The 15,126-nt window shown below is 41.8% G+C and overlaps 1 protein-coding gene across 1 annotated transcript in view; it reads right to left on the bottom strand.

The window, feature by feature from the left end:
* ST6GALNAC5 (ST6 N-acetylgalactosaminide alpha-2,6-sialyltransferase 5) overlaps positions 1-14,134 on the bottom strand; it is a 23,804-nt gene extending 9,670 nt beyond the window's left edge. The window contains exons 1-4 of the mRNA XM_035893553.1: positions 14,051-14,134; positions 6,123-6,139; positions 4,197-4,365; positions 1,847-2,256 (exon numbers count right to left, since the gene is read on the bottom strand). Coding sequence (XP_035749446.1) covers positions 1,847-2,256; positions 4,197-4,365; positions 6,123-6,139; positions 14,051-14,134 — 680 coding nt within the window. The remainder of the gene's footprint in view (positions 1-1,846; positions 2,257-4,196; positions 4,366-6,122; positions 6,140-14,050) is intronic.
* Between the last annotated feature and the right edge of the window lie 992 nt (positions 14,135-15,126).

Here is a 15,126-nt window from a genome sequence, read left to right as displayed (position 1 = left end):
CTGCAGTTTCTTAAAAGCAATAGGACCCGTTCGTGAGGCTGAATTTTGCCAGCATCCAGGTGCCCTGGATTCACACTGGGAGTTCAGGGTACCCATGACTGCATCCACTATAAACTTGTTATAATGTCACTAACGACTCAAATGCCTTGAGAATATTTCAGGAGCCAAGCCTGAGCCTGGTGCCTGTGCAGAGAAAGAAGTGCTTTCATCACACGCACAGCTATAGGCTTCCTGCTCCAGACGGGTTATGCAGAACCGGGAAAAGCAGCTTGCCTGGAATTGCACAGCAAGTGTCAGGAAAGGCATGGGACCCTGGCTCCCCGTGGCAGAACTGGCCAGGCTGAAGCAGAGGAGGTAAACTGCTCCTCAAACCTGGGGACTGCATGTGGTCTTACACTGGGAGAGTAATCCAGGCAAGGAGATGACAGTTCCTTGTGTGCAGGTCTGACCCTAGGGCTGATGATGGCCCAAGTTACAGTGCAACTACAGCTTTGTTAACTTTGATGCCTTTGTAAATACTGGGCACACAAATAACCCTTTGTGCTTTTCTTGAAGGGTTCAAGTGCTTAATACGCCTTCTCACTTCGCCCTACTCTGGGTGAACAAACCTGGAAAAGACAGTTACCCATCAGAACTGGCAGGGTATCTCCCCTTGTTATCCTTCCTTCTCGTTCTGGCAGTGGCAGAGCCTCTGGCAGAGACTCACAAGCACCAATTTGAGGACAGAAAGCAGCTTTAATGGTAAGAAACTGACCACGTTACTGTGTGCTCTAGTGCTATTGCAAGTTAATCAAGAACTTGGATACATGGTTTGATCTGCTCTAAGTGAACAGAGCTCTGCAAGCAAACTGTGGGGTCTGACAGACACAGGCAGCAAATGTGAAGCAAAGATATAGTCACCATCAGCTCAGAGGATACAACACTGGTGCTGCCTTTGTCGTGCAGCCCAGAAAACCAAGTCTGTGCTCTTAAGTCCTCCCTGTCCACAAGAGGATCAAGCCCAGCTCCAGGCTTTGGTGTGTATGTACAGTATCTGTGAAGCTAGAAAATCTCACCATGAGTTACTGTGCAATAAACCTACCTCTTCATTTGTACCTAAGTGGGGACCCTGTTCCATTTTAACAGCAGCATATTTAATAAGTAAAAAATAGGAGTTCATTAAAAATAAATGTATTTCTTGCTAGGAAGTCTTTTGTTTATATGCCCATTTTCAAACATTATATGTGAAAATGCTCAAGTCCTGCAGTGGGTCACTTATTAAAAATTTCATTTGAAGATCAGCCTATAAGTCATAAACAGTTTCATGAAGATGTAACTATCATAATAACTTTCCTTTTCCCAGTTGGAAATACAAAATGAACTGTTCTGAAGCACCTAATGTATGACTAATGTTTATTTGTTTTACAAGAAGCTTTACAGCTGCAATGTTCCAAGAATGCTTAAATTCAATAAACAGCTATTATAATTCACTGAATGGTGGCATTTCCTCTATAAGAAAACATAACCTATCCATTCTGATTTTTCAGAATCAGTAAAAAAACTTTCAGGTATATTACCCTGAAGTGAGATTTAAACAGCTCCTGCCTCCTTGGCTGTATAAACAGTACATCCAGGTTCTGGTATTCTAAGTTGATGAGGCAATACTCCATATAAATTGTTTTGATGCGTATTTTTTACTTATGTTACAAGTGATGTTATTTGGCATGTCAGACCATATTACAACTCATGAGGCAGAGGATTTAATGGGTGTGATGGTCTCTCTGAGCAGATCTGAAATTGGTATATATAAACTACGTTATTTTACTACCGTATGACATCCCCCAAATGTATCCACATAAGTTCTCACCTGTCTTTCCCAGTTTCCCGTTTAAACAGGTCATCAAATTGAAGCATCTTGTGGCGAGAAATCATATATGCTTTTAATTGAGGCAGTATCTGATTCATCAGCTGCAGGTTATTATACACCAAGCCTTTCCCATCTCTCCTCATGTAGCTGCTAGGACCCCAGAAGATAAACACAGCACCGTGGCTCATATTTAAGAGTTCGTTGCGATTTCGCAAAATCCTCTGAATACTGGAGTGTGCAATCACTCGAAGGCTCGTTTTGTTTCCAACATCTTTTCCATAACCTCGAGTAGGGGCATCATTCATTCGTATTACACACTCTGTCTCGTCGATTCTGTCACCTTGTTTACTTCCCAGAAGGTGTCCAGAGCTGGTTACCAGTGCACAACTCTTGCAGTGCATTTTTAAAGGCTGCAAAAACATACATACTTCAAAATTAGCTGTAAACATCTTCCCATTCACTACAAAACTGTATTTTGTATGTACATGGCATATTTTACAGCAAAAATCTCAAGAGGACTTTATGTAAATCTTGCCCAGCAGTCTTCCCAAATACCTGGGGAGATATTACCTGTAAATTTTGTAGATGGAGAAAATGAGGTATAGATGTATAGCCCCTAAAGTTCCTCTGAGGAGTTAAGGCCACTGTTTAAATCCTCCTTTCCACTGCTGCATCATACACAGTAATCACAACAGCTTCTATACTGTTCCCAGCTGCATAGGACTGTACTTCTTCCACTTGCCATAAAGGAGCTATAATTGGAGTATTTTTGATTTTTCCTCTTCCAATTTTTTGCAGGAAATATTCAATTGTAAGTCCTCATAAACACAGGTGTAAAGAGCTTTTCAACCTTGGGGGTCAGGGCATTTTGCTAAAGGAAGAGAGTTATACCTTGGTCCAATCCCTCCAGGCCATCTCCAGGTTGGTGCCATTACCACTGCAGTGCTCTTGTATCTCCTTTGTGGTTCAGCGGCCAGAGCTGGTCATTAATGTCTGCGTGTATTTTACATGACTGAGTTAGCTCACTGAACTTTTTCTAGCTTGTCAGGCCACCTTTAAAAGTTACCCAGCAAACTGGAACAGGAGGTGCCTGTTCAGTGAGTGTCTGACCTAATGGCATCAGGAGAGTAAAACAAGCTTTCATGAAAATGAAAATGCATTATAAATCACATTACTGAAGTATGCCACCAATATAGATACCAGTAAGAGCAGTATGTAAGTGTATCTATCTGCTACTCAGCACCAGAACTTAAAAAGGGGCAAAAGGTTAACAGGATCCTCAAAGTGCTAATTTTAACAATACAGTAAACTGGGAGGTAAAGACTGTTGGAAGGTGTGCCTCTCTGGCCCTCCATGAAAGTGTCTTGCAATATTTAAGATCAGTAACATCAGATTAAAGAACAGAGAGAGTGTGTATCTTGTAATTTCTCTGGAAAAAAAAAAAAAAAGGCAAACAAACTGAACTCATTGGTCACTGGTCTGAAGTTCCTTGGAAGGCCATTTTGGTTCATGATCATTTTGATCTACTGATCTTCTTCCCTAAGGTTGTCTATCAGAATTTTAATTTCATCATTAGCCATAAAGAATGGCATTCCAATACCTTGCTCACTCTTCCTGGTGAGTAACAGGTTTGTTTAATCCCAGAGGCTCCACCTCAGACATGCAACATGCTGGGAGCAGTCATCTCCTGCCCTACAGCAGTGGCCCCGATCCTGTAGCGTGCGGAGGCGGTTACAGCATTCACTGGCTCTGAAGAGCACTAACAACCTAAGCCCATCTTTGGCAATGAGGGCCTGCATTGGGTCGGGCTGAGATGGAGTTAATTTTCCCCATAGCAGCCCTCATAGCGCTGTGCTTTGTACTGGTAGCTGGAGAGGTGGTGGTACCACACCAGCATTTTGGCTACTGCTACTCCACAGCATCAGGGCTGTCTCTCCAACATTACCCACACACACAGAGGCTGGGAGTGGGCAAGATCTTGGGAGGGGCCACAGCCAGGACAGCTGACCGCAACTGACCAAAGGAATATTCCATACCATGTGATGTCCACTCAGTAATAAAAGCTAGGAGAAAGGAGGAAGAAGGGGATGGGTAATTTTTTACTGTGTTTGTCTTCTGGAGCAACTGCTATGCACACTGAAGCCCTGCTTCCCAGGAAGTGGCTGGACATCGCCTGCTGATGGGAAGTAGAGAATAAGATCTTTGTTTTCCTTTTGCTTCTGTGCACAGCCTTTGCTTTGCTTTTAGTAAACTGCCTTTATCTTGACCCAAGAGGTTCCCCCCACCATCTCATTTTCTCCCCCCTCCCTGTCCTGCTGAGGAGGGGAGCGACAGAGCAGCTTGGTGGCACCTGGTGTCCAGCCAGGGACAGCCCACCACACACCATGGGCTGCAGCACTCCAAGATCAAGCCCTGTGGCTCTCCATGGCAGCTTGCTGGTCCTTACAATGCTTAACATGACAATGCTGGTCATTACAAACCTAGCTAGCGTGTCTCCAGGTGTAAACTTGGCAGGTTTACTAGCAATGAGGAGAAGTTAGGATGACATACAATTACACTTACTATCAACCACATGTATGTAAGAATCAAATGCCTAAATCAGTATGCTGTGCAGAACAGCTTAAAACTCTGAAGCTGAAAAGAAGACAGAACCTAGGTTTGAGATAATCTCAAGCCCCTTTTTGGAAATGTTTTGGCCCCTAGCATTTAAAGGAAGTATTTTACTTAAGTAACTTTTTTTTTTAATTTTGAAGGTGGTAAGTGGTTGCAGCCTGAGCTTTTTTTCTGTGAGAATAGCTAATAAATGACGAAGTACTTCTTAATGAAAGACAAAATAACTACACTATAAAATTTGCATAATGACACAACCAGTAAACTTTGTATTTCCATCTTCCTCAAACAACAAAGTCCCTCGTCTTTCATGTATATGGACTGTAATCCAGAGCTAATGATATGGGTAGAAATGCTCATGCCTTTGTGAGCCAAGGCTCCTAATGCAGTATTTACATGCATTTTCCTTTAAGCTTTCACCTGCCACTTTGATGAATTACCTAGCAAAAGGCTGTAAGGTGAACTAGCTGCTCCACCATTATGCTTGGGAAAGCAAGATGAAGTGCTAATGAGGTTAAAGGAAATGTAGTCAGCACCAATGTTCACTCACATGGGTTTGAATATCCACATAGCAAGACATTTTCACCTAAACAATCTCTGCTGGTTTCTGGCCTACTGAGCTATAATATAACTTACTTGTTTCTTTTAAAAGTCTGCCAGAGAATCCATCAGTTGTTAGCAGACAAGGGTGCCCATCAGTGGAGCTGTGGAAACTTGCAGGGGGGGGGTGGGGTGGTGGTGGTGGTGAGGGAGGTGATGTCAACATTTGCTAGATGATAAACATTAATAACCCCCAAAACATCTGTCCGAAATCTTGTTTGAAAAACCCTTCCTTCTGGGTAAAAGTCCTTAGACTGAAACATTCAGGTATTGCCCAGCTACTTCTTGAATGATGCATGGAGGCTGAGCCCATGTAGCTGCTCCAGGCAAGTCATTTTCAGTCACCTCACTCAGATTCTTCCAGTTGAAATCCACAAAACTCGCACCTAAAAATCATCAGAGGAATTCACAGCCAACAGCCACAATATTCTGGTACCAGCTGTTCATAATGCTTTGACAATATTGAAAGCAAGGGGGGGAAAAGCTATTGGCTGTAATATCATCTCGTTGGGAGGCAGCGGTTGCACCAGAAATGTCATCTACTTAAGCAATAATAATGGAGGCACAAGGCAGTTCTTTGGGATTGATGACCAGCTGGGAAAAGTTGATGGCCTGAGAATAACCAGGGGCCATTAAGCCAGAAGGCCATTAACTCCACAGAAAGCTCTCTGTTACGGTAATTATTACAGTGATATTTGGACAAAAAAAAGCAAATCAAAAAAAGCAAACTCATGACATATGAGTTATATTTTAGGTAGGCGATGCAACCCTTACCTCATAAGCCTTGCTTCAAAACGCCCAGAAAAGGGCTAGGGTGAGAGGTAGGTGAGTTTTATGATATCTGTATTAATTAGCTTGAAACGTAACATAGAATGCATGTAAAAGCCGCTGACATTTAGTGGTACCCATTGTCAAAACACATTTTCCTGAGTACCTGAACTGCATACACAGCGCCTTGCACCACACGGCAGAGCATGCGGCTGCTTCTACAACACCTCAGTCATATCAATACTCAGGGCACTTGGTGAATGAGCCAAGCGCCAGCCAAACAAATTGCTCAAATTACCTCTCAGTTCCAGTCACCTAAAAATAAAGGCAGAAGAGGTTACAAGACAGCAAGCTCCCAGTGCTAGAACCCCAGAACCCCAGAAGATGGCAAAATCAACTGGTGCTTTTCCAGGATAGATGGGCTATCCCAAGGGAGCAGGTTCTGATAAACCCCGTAACAGCACCTCGGTGGCCATAACGAATGAATGCAACCTTGCACTGCTCTTACGTATCATGGGCCAGACTGACTCCTGGCAACTCTTGCTTACACAGATTATCGCCCGGTAAGTACTGCTGCTGTATCATACCCCTCTGATTTGTTTAATACCAACCAACAGACAAACAGAAACAAAAACCAATGCCACAGTTGTTTCTGTAATTTCCAATTTGAGGCAATCTGCTCTATTATTGACTTTAAAATCTATGTTGTCCAATGATAGAAAAATGTTTTTTCCAGACACTTTATTGCTCAAAAAAAAAAAAAAAAAAAAATCAATGGAAAAATGTTATTCCCGATTCAAGATATGTTACGCTTAGATATAATTATTTTCCTTGTGATGAAATCAAATCATCTTTTTTTTTTTTTGCTTACAAAAGTCTTTTGATTCTAAAGCCAAGATTTAGAAGACAAGGAAATTCCCTCCAGTAAAATCAGGAGCACTGGAAATCGCACTTTTTCCTATACTGAGTACTTAATGACCTACTTTCAAGACCCCTGGGTTCAGATCACTCCATTATCAGTAGGTGAAAAGTTTCTCTTCTATAAATAAAAAAAAATAGTATTTTATCTTGGCAATGATCATCTGGCCAACAACAACAACAACAACAACAACAACAAAACCTGGAGTGAGGAGCAGCTCATTACTGAGTGAGTTCAGCAGAAAAAGACCACCTGTCAGTTCATCAACATCAGCATTCCTCATAGATACACCTGGAAATATTACAGAAGACTTCAAAGTGTATTGGGAGAGAGCAAGAGAGACTGAGAAAGGTTAAAGAATATCCAAATTCCTTTTGGATGAATGACCTTTAAGTAAGCATTTGAAACTGAAAGTGCAAAATATCAGTAAGGTACTTGACAGCTATGTTTTCCTCTTGCACTGCAACACCTCTACAGCATTTTGTTAGCCAGTGCCAGCATCCTTGTCTTCTGTTTGATCTGGAATGAAAAGCTATAGGGCTTCTTCACTCTATATTAACTACCTGAACTGTATCACTGGACCATCAACCTCCTCTGCAAGAGCTCCCAAACGTAAAAGCAGTGGTAGAAATAAGAAGACCGATGTAGAGGAAAACAAAACTGTTTCCATTTTCAATGCGATTAATTCAGCATAGAGCTATATTAATGGTTAAAAAAGCACATATAAACACTATGAGAAGCAGTCTTACTGGTTCAGGAGAAAGTGAGCTTAATCCAGAGCAGTCTAGCTTTCTCTTTTTGTTATAAAGCAGATAATTTCATTGGTAGGAGTTTCATGTCTCCCCCACCTAGTGCCCGTGGTGCCTGGCCTAAGCACAGCAGCTCGCTTGTGACACTCGCTGTATGCCGCCTCAGTATTTGCTTTTTATGTTCCTGCCTTGCGCACAGAGCTTAATCGGCATTTCATATGTGATGTTAATGAACCCTGTGTTCATCCCATGTTCAATGTAATTTATTACTTATGGCTTGTTCTTGATTGCTGGGTAATTAATGCACTGAGTAATTAATGCCTTGCCAGTAATACCGTATTTTGTCCTGGCAGCTTTGGTTCTAACTTTTTACTTTCTTGTAGCCTTGAGCAGCTGAGGTTTTTCACAAGCTGCTGGCTTGGGACCACTGCGCCAACTAGGCTGGCTGCTCCTTCCCAGATCTCCGCTCCGAGAGGCTTCGAGGCCAATCCCCCTGCCACAGTGGGCACCCCAACCTCTGCAGAGCTCCAGGCATCCCCAGCCCACTGCTGGCACATCATACACGGCTGCTCCAGCACTTGTGGGCCCATCACTCAACACTGCTCCAGGTATAAAGCTTCTCTTGCCGTTAGGCCCATCCCTCCTGAGCAAGCTATACATGCTGTTTCCATCGGTGTGCCTCCTTCCTTAATAATTTTCCTAGAGGACTAACGGTTTTAAGGCCAAATCTACCTTTCTTTGAGAAATTCCCAACAATCACCTTAAAGTAGAATAGAAACCCTGAAGCTTCACATTTGTGAAGTAACTGCAAGTCACTGCAGCAAGCTGTGGGGCTCAGACTGTCTCATTAGTGAAGTACACTTCTGTGCACTTCAGAAGTGATTTCCACAATGCAAATACTCTCGAAGACATGATCCTGCGAAAATAATGCAAGTTCCCTGATAATATTTGCTTTGTAATACATTGATGTTGGAACAGTGCTTTCATAATAATATGAAAAGAACTAAAAATGAAAAAGCATACAAGCACGAAGAGTTTGCTTTGGTATTTTTCAAGTCCCATCTACTTGACACACTATGCAATGATGCCCTCAAACTAGGCTTCTCTGAACAGTAAAAATTATTCAGATGCATATTGGGATATTTTAGGTAACACTTCTGTGTGTAAAAAGCTGGAACAAAAAACCAGACTGAAACACTTAAAGCGTGAAAAGAGTTTTGAACTTCAACCAACTTCAACTTGCTGTGGTACGCACCCTCTGCAAGTCTCTGGCAGTTTTGATTTTGTGGTGCCAAGTTCTGATCCAAGAGATGATTTTGCTTTGACCATGACATTTTCACACGTATGTTCAGACAGGGAGTGTAGCTTAATTTCTACACTATGCACGCCAGCTCAGACTTTCCCCTCAAGTTTGATAAATTTTCATTCTTTTTAACCCTTATGCTAGCGGGTACAGAGAGCTCTTAAAGCGGGGGGGTGGGGGTGGGGGGAATCTTCTCCCCTTATGCTAGCGGGTACAGAGAGCTCTTAAAGGGGGGCGGAAATCTTCTGAGCAGATACATTGATAATTTTTGTTGAACTAGACTTTTGGAATGTTAGAGAATCTGCCATGAAAACAAACTGCATTATCCACTGAACTAAAAGCACTGATTGCCTTGAAAACTGTATCCCAGTGACTGATATCACACAAGTAAACAGAAAGGGTTAGCAGATACCACTTGCCCAACATTGTTAATCCTTATGCAAATCCAAGTAACAAGCATTTGCAGCAAGACTTTGCAATTCAAAAAGGTCTGGCAAGTCTGTTCATAAAGATAAATGCATGCCTGTATAAAAAGATAAAAGATAAAACAAATGAATTTCTTATTACTTCTCTTTGTTTCTTGGGCTGCGGAGCTTGAATATGCAAATGTTGTGAAAACATTAGCATCTTCATTTCCCATTGATTCTTCAGAGTTAATTGTATAACTGGACTCTGCTTTCAGGTATTTGATAAATAGAATTGATAGAAATTGATAGAAACAGTGCAATAGCCAAACTTCAGCAAATGCATTCATCACAGTAGTGATCATAGCACCCTAGGTTTTATTCCTCCAAGAAACAGAGTATTTTTGTTTTCCATGATACTATACCAATGGGCATCTGCAAAACCTGTAGTAAAAATATAGTAACTCTATTTTCAAAACGTCCTTAGACATACCTAATTCAATTTCAAACCATGAGGCTATATTATGAAAAGAAAAACAGAAAAACAAATGCACTCCATAAAGCTTTCACTGGGATAATTTTCTTAGAAAAAGTACTGTTAAGCACATTAGTCAATGCAGAGTCTTCTGCTTGTGTGAAGTGTTTTTCGGCACATTAACTCTTTTTCAGGGGACTGCCTGCTAGTCAAAGCTTCCATTAGATTAATTAAAATATGGCTCCTCTCGCTGGAGAGAAAAGGCATGAGTTTGGTTACAGGACATTGACCACCTACAGAAACCGAGCCCTTTCTAGGTACATAAAATACAAGCAGAAGCAGCACAGGAGACTGAACAACAAGATAACTTTTAGTATATGGAGCGCATTTCTCTTCTTATTTGGAAGCATGATTACCAGGTGCTGATGTTTTCCCCTCAGCCACCTGAAGTGAATATAAGGTGCAGCCTTGCAAATTGTCAGCGCATATAAAGCTAAGATTTAGAGAGTAGTTTCCATCCTGCATCCTATAAATGTGTCCCATGAGGAAGATTATTATCAATCATAGGCTTATTGGAAAGGGAGATAGGATACAATGATAACCTGAAGCTATCAACTAGAGTAATGGTCTAAGAAGAAAAAGCAATCAGAGAAAGAAAAGAATATCCTCAATGAAAGACAGAACTGGAAAATCAAGCAGGAATTTTTATGTATCATGTTGATGAACATGAGCTGCTACACAAGAGAGAGAATCATATGAACAATACACAGGCTCTAAAGAAATGGTTATTGCCTAATGTTTATCTTAAAAGGAGTGCAAATAGACATCCATATTACATCAAACTGCTTTACTTTTGTTCTGCAGCCGAAGCACTTGCACTAAAATGCAATAAAGCCACAAGCGCGGTGTCTTAACTATGCAAATTGTTATCACTGAAGTGTCACAAAAACAGGAATTATGTCAATGGTCTATAGAAAAGGTATTGGACAGTCTGGATTTTTGCTTCAGAAAGTTCTCACATCAACTTTTCTCATCTGCTTTGGTATGTTTTGACAATTCTTTCTAGTTTAAATGCTTCATGGAAATAAGCCCTCAGCTGCTCTCTTTGCACCTGTCATGGCTATGCAAGATTTTTTTCGAGCTTCAAGTTTTACAGGGTCTCTTCTTTTATCTAACCCAGCTTCACAGCTAAGCATCACTGATCCTTAAAGTCAGTGCCTAAGTTTTCAAATCCAAGCACTTGTTGCTTTCTGTGCCGCTGCTTGGCTCAAAGGTGTCTAAACTCCCACTACAACCGTTATCACTACCAGACAATAACGTGATAGCAATTGCAAGGACATAGGCAAACCTTTCCGACAGCACCCAGTTTTAGCACACAACTTCAACACAGCACACAGAGTCCCTAGAACAGGCCAGATGAAATTTAAGACCGAATGTCTGATTAGAAAGAGTTAATGACCCCATAGAGAATTTTCTCTAAAATATATTTTGTCTTGTATTACTTTATCTTGAAATAGACTGAAATAAAAAATGAGGCTCCTCATTCCTTGAAAGGTCTCTGTTCCAAAATTTTGTTCAAAGGTCTTTGTTTCAAGAACTGTCAAAAATGTTCAGCCTCACAGTGTTCTGCAAGGCCTTTTGATTTTCATGTGGCTAACTCCATGTGATCTTCATCAGCTTATGTTATATTAACCCAGACTGCTCTGTATGCTCTTTCTTCTGCCCCTCTGAGTTAACAGCACATCAGAAATTAGGGAACAAAAGCAGATTAGAAATAATCTTTTTTTTTTTTTTTTTTTTTTACCAGAAGAGACTGCAACTGAGTTTAAAATGTTTTTTTCTGAGGATATATCAGGTTCAACAGTACACAAAGCTGTACCACCTCTGCAGCAGGATCCCAAGGTAGCCTCCATAATCATTGGCATATTGACACTAAAGCCAGATGCTGGAAAGCGGTACTGGCAGCAAAACTGGTCAAAACGTCCATTTCATTCAATAGCTACAGGATGCAGAAAGTCACTGGGAATTTCTCCCAGGCACATATGTAGAGTAGAAAAAGAGAGTGTGTTTTGGGCTAAAATATTTTTATATTTGGTTTTGGACTAAAACCAGATAAAAAGAAAACATCTTGAAGACAGATGTTTAAAAATCTGTATCTTTATCTGCAACTGTGCATCACTATAATTTTAACTTGGTTTGGATTGCAACTGAATTTGAAAAATAATCCTTTGAATTCAGGGTTCAGCTCTTCAGGTCTTTTTTTTTAAAGGATCTCAAGCATTCCAAATATGTCTCTCCAATTGTTTACTATTATTGCAGTCCTGATCAGGAGACAAAAATAAACAAACATATTTATCCAATCAGGATGTTTGTATCGAGTCTATTTGTCAGTGTGCAGGTTAATACAACATTAAACACTTGGTAGATGGAAACATTTAGCACTGAAATGCACCTACCAAGGGCTAATTAACAATCAAGTACAAGCGATGGCACTCTGTCTGCCAATGTGGCATTGCTTCTCCAAAGAGATGCTCTTCAATTTATAGCAGAACGTTGAAACTATGTTCTGAATAAATTAGGGGTGAATAAGTTTGGGTGAAAAGGATGAGCTTAACTGGAATCTCTGGAGGAACCAGAGAAAAAGGCTGGCTGGGGAGAAAGGAAGGTCTGTCTTGAGGAAGTTACCCTGAGCTGCAGGGCAAGTGAGAAGAGGGAGTCCTTGAAAAACTGAGCTAGGGAAGAGCTGATAGCAAGTCAGCTAATTACAGGGAAACGGGGGTTGACCTTGCTAGAAGCAGAGTTAAGTCTATTTCTGTGTCTCTGTGTTTCACAGACATGTATAACTGTGCCATCTCTTGTGGCTGTGGCACATAAATGCTTTTATTTATGTTTTATCATTAATTGATTTGAGTGAAGTATGATTCCCAGGCACTTGACTAACACTCTTCAGTAATATTCCTTGCTTAAAGATGTAGCTTATCTGTAACTGGGGAAATGATATAACTTAAATCCACAGTTACCCAATGCATTTGGTCAAGGAATTTGAAGTGTAGAAGGGTGTGCCACAGAGAGGATGCAAGAGGTAGGTTTAAGAACAGATACCACAGATCAGGAAAAAAAGGAATTCTCTTTTAGTGAGTAGCAGCAACGATGAAACCTTCTGCAAAGAGGTGAAATGAAGAGTACCAGAGTCCCAGGGGATTTATGGGTGCTTTATACACTTTATCTGCTTTTTATTTTACATTACTAGTCCTATATACTCCTTGGATGTGATGTGTGTGTGTCATTTGAAGTGCATTTTACCTGGTAGTGACATTAAACAATTCCTGCTCACTTCTTCCTGGGTTGGGGGGGAGTATATTTCACTGGATCCCTCCCTGGATCCATTTCACAATGGGAACAAGAGGCAAAGAGAGGTAAAAACAAAGAACTGAAAAAAAGAAGATAGGTGGATGGCATTGATTCCTTTAGTGACACAGAATGTATATGAAATTCAGCCTAAAATGTTACAGTAAAATGGGTGATGGTGGTGGTGGTAGTCATGGAAGAATGAAAAGGACAACATGTGGCAGCATGACTAAAGTGCTAGGCTGCAGAGGTCTTTCAAAGGATCTCAATCTTTGTTTCAAATCACCATTACTTTTTGAATTCTGTAACCAGCACTTGCTTTTCAGATCTCTGTACCACGCCTGGCTGCAACCCAGGATTCTTGTTTCATGTCAATGAATTTCTGTCAAACATTTTCTTCAGAGGAATAGGCATATGCTAAAGTAGTTTTTCTGCACTGGACATGTAGGTCATCTTTCCAGCTTTACTGCCCCAAATAATGCCCGCCCACTCACCTAAACAGCACTTTGACAAACCTGGACCTCTCTAGAGCCACAGTTTCAACTCTCAGGAGAGACAGCAGGGTATTTTCTTCTTGTAGGGGAGAAACACTGAAGTATCATCAGTTTTTTGTATCGGCATCTTTCAGCACAGAATTAGAGAGGAAGACCAGCTACTCAGCAGAGGTACCTGCTTCACTCCAGCCAACTAAGATGTGACCAGGCGGTTCACCCTGTCTTTACTGCACGGACCTTGGGCTGCCCTCAGGGGCTGCTTCACCCTGCGGCAGAATGGGCCAGGAGACTCTGCCTGCAGCTGCCCAAACCCCCATGCCTCGCAGCAGGGCAAGGCGGTACCAGCCTTCCCCTGCCCACACACCCACGTGTATCAGGTGGTTCACGGGCACTGCCTGATGCTTCACACTCTTGGCACACCCTCAGAGCCCAGCAGCCGTGTCCACCTTACTGGTGTCCACCCTGGGCAAGTGTAACATCTGACCCCCGCAGCCTGAAGAGCCCCCAGCAGGGCTCTGCACAGCGTCCCTGTACCTGCGCCATCCTCTCCGATCCCCCACCGTGCCCACCTGCAGCCCCACTGGCTTTCACGCCCATCTCACGGGGCTGCCATGGCATGCTGCGACCAATACATCTGCAGAGGACAGGGCAGGGCAGAAGGGACACAGACAGTGAGGAGAGGCAAACGCGGTGACAATCTGCCAGGAGATGGCATGAGAGCATAATCCTGGCTCGGCCTGTCCGGTCGCAGGCACAGCGAGACCACAAGTGTCCCCACGCTCCCAAGGGAGAGCCCCTGAGGACAGCTGGCACCCTGACATCCTAAAACCAAGTGTGAACGAAGTGAGAATTTTACCATGAGCATGGCAGCGTCTGCACTGCCTGTCCATTCCCCAGATTTGAGCATCCAAGGAGAAAACAACATATCCTCCCAGGCGAAACTGTTGCTCCTGTTAGCACAGGACAGCCGGGAGGAGCCTCCGTCCTGGAAATCCACACTTGAAGCACCGAGCAGCCCAACACCACTGACTTGTCAGCATTTAATTACAGCTGGAGTGTGGTTCAAATCATTCCCTTTCTGTCATATGTTCTGCTTCCCAAAACACAAAAACCAGCAACAGTACAGGATTTCTACCCCTCAAAAATAATAATCACACTACAGCCCTCCTAATATAATTAAACAGAAATTAATTACATTCTATAGAAGGGGACAGCTTCTAAAGGCTTAGCTGGTTTCCCTTTTAATTATTGTATAACATTGTGAACACAGCAAAAATCTTCTTTTTAACATGCTAAACGCGCTGAGGGTTTTCTTTGCTTTAACAGACTGCAATGGATGCTACATTTGCATTTAATTAAAAAAATAAGTTATTAAAATAGTTTACTTTGGTTCAATGTGTATTTGTTAAGATGTGGATGGTTTCACATCAGAAATGAGATATTTTTTCAATCAGTATTGAACAATAGACATCTGGGAAAGCAAATAAAGAGAACAGATCAATAAATTTTCAAAGAAAGCTTGTTAATGCAAAAACATTTGGTGCTCTCACAACTAGATTACTTTTGAATATTCACTGTTTCCAAAGGAATCAATCCCTACCCCAAAAGAT

The sequence above is a fragment of the Egretta garzetta genome, unplaced genomic scaffold (assembly GCF_000687185.1).
Source record: "Egretta garzetta isolate BGI_Z169 unplaced genomic scaffold, ASM68718v1 scaffold75, whole genome shotgun sequence".
Classification (NCBI taxonomy): domain Eukaryota; kingdom Metazoa; phylum Chordata; class Aves; order Pelecaniformes; family Ardeidae; genus Egretta; species Egretta garzetta.
This window is presented reverse-complemented; position numbering and strand designations above follow the sequence as displayed.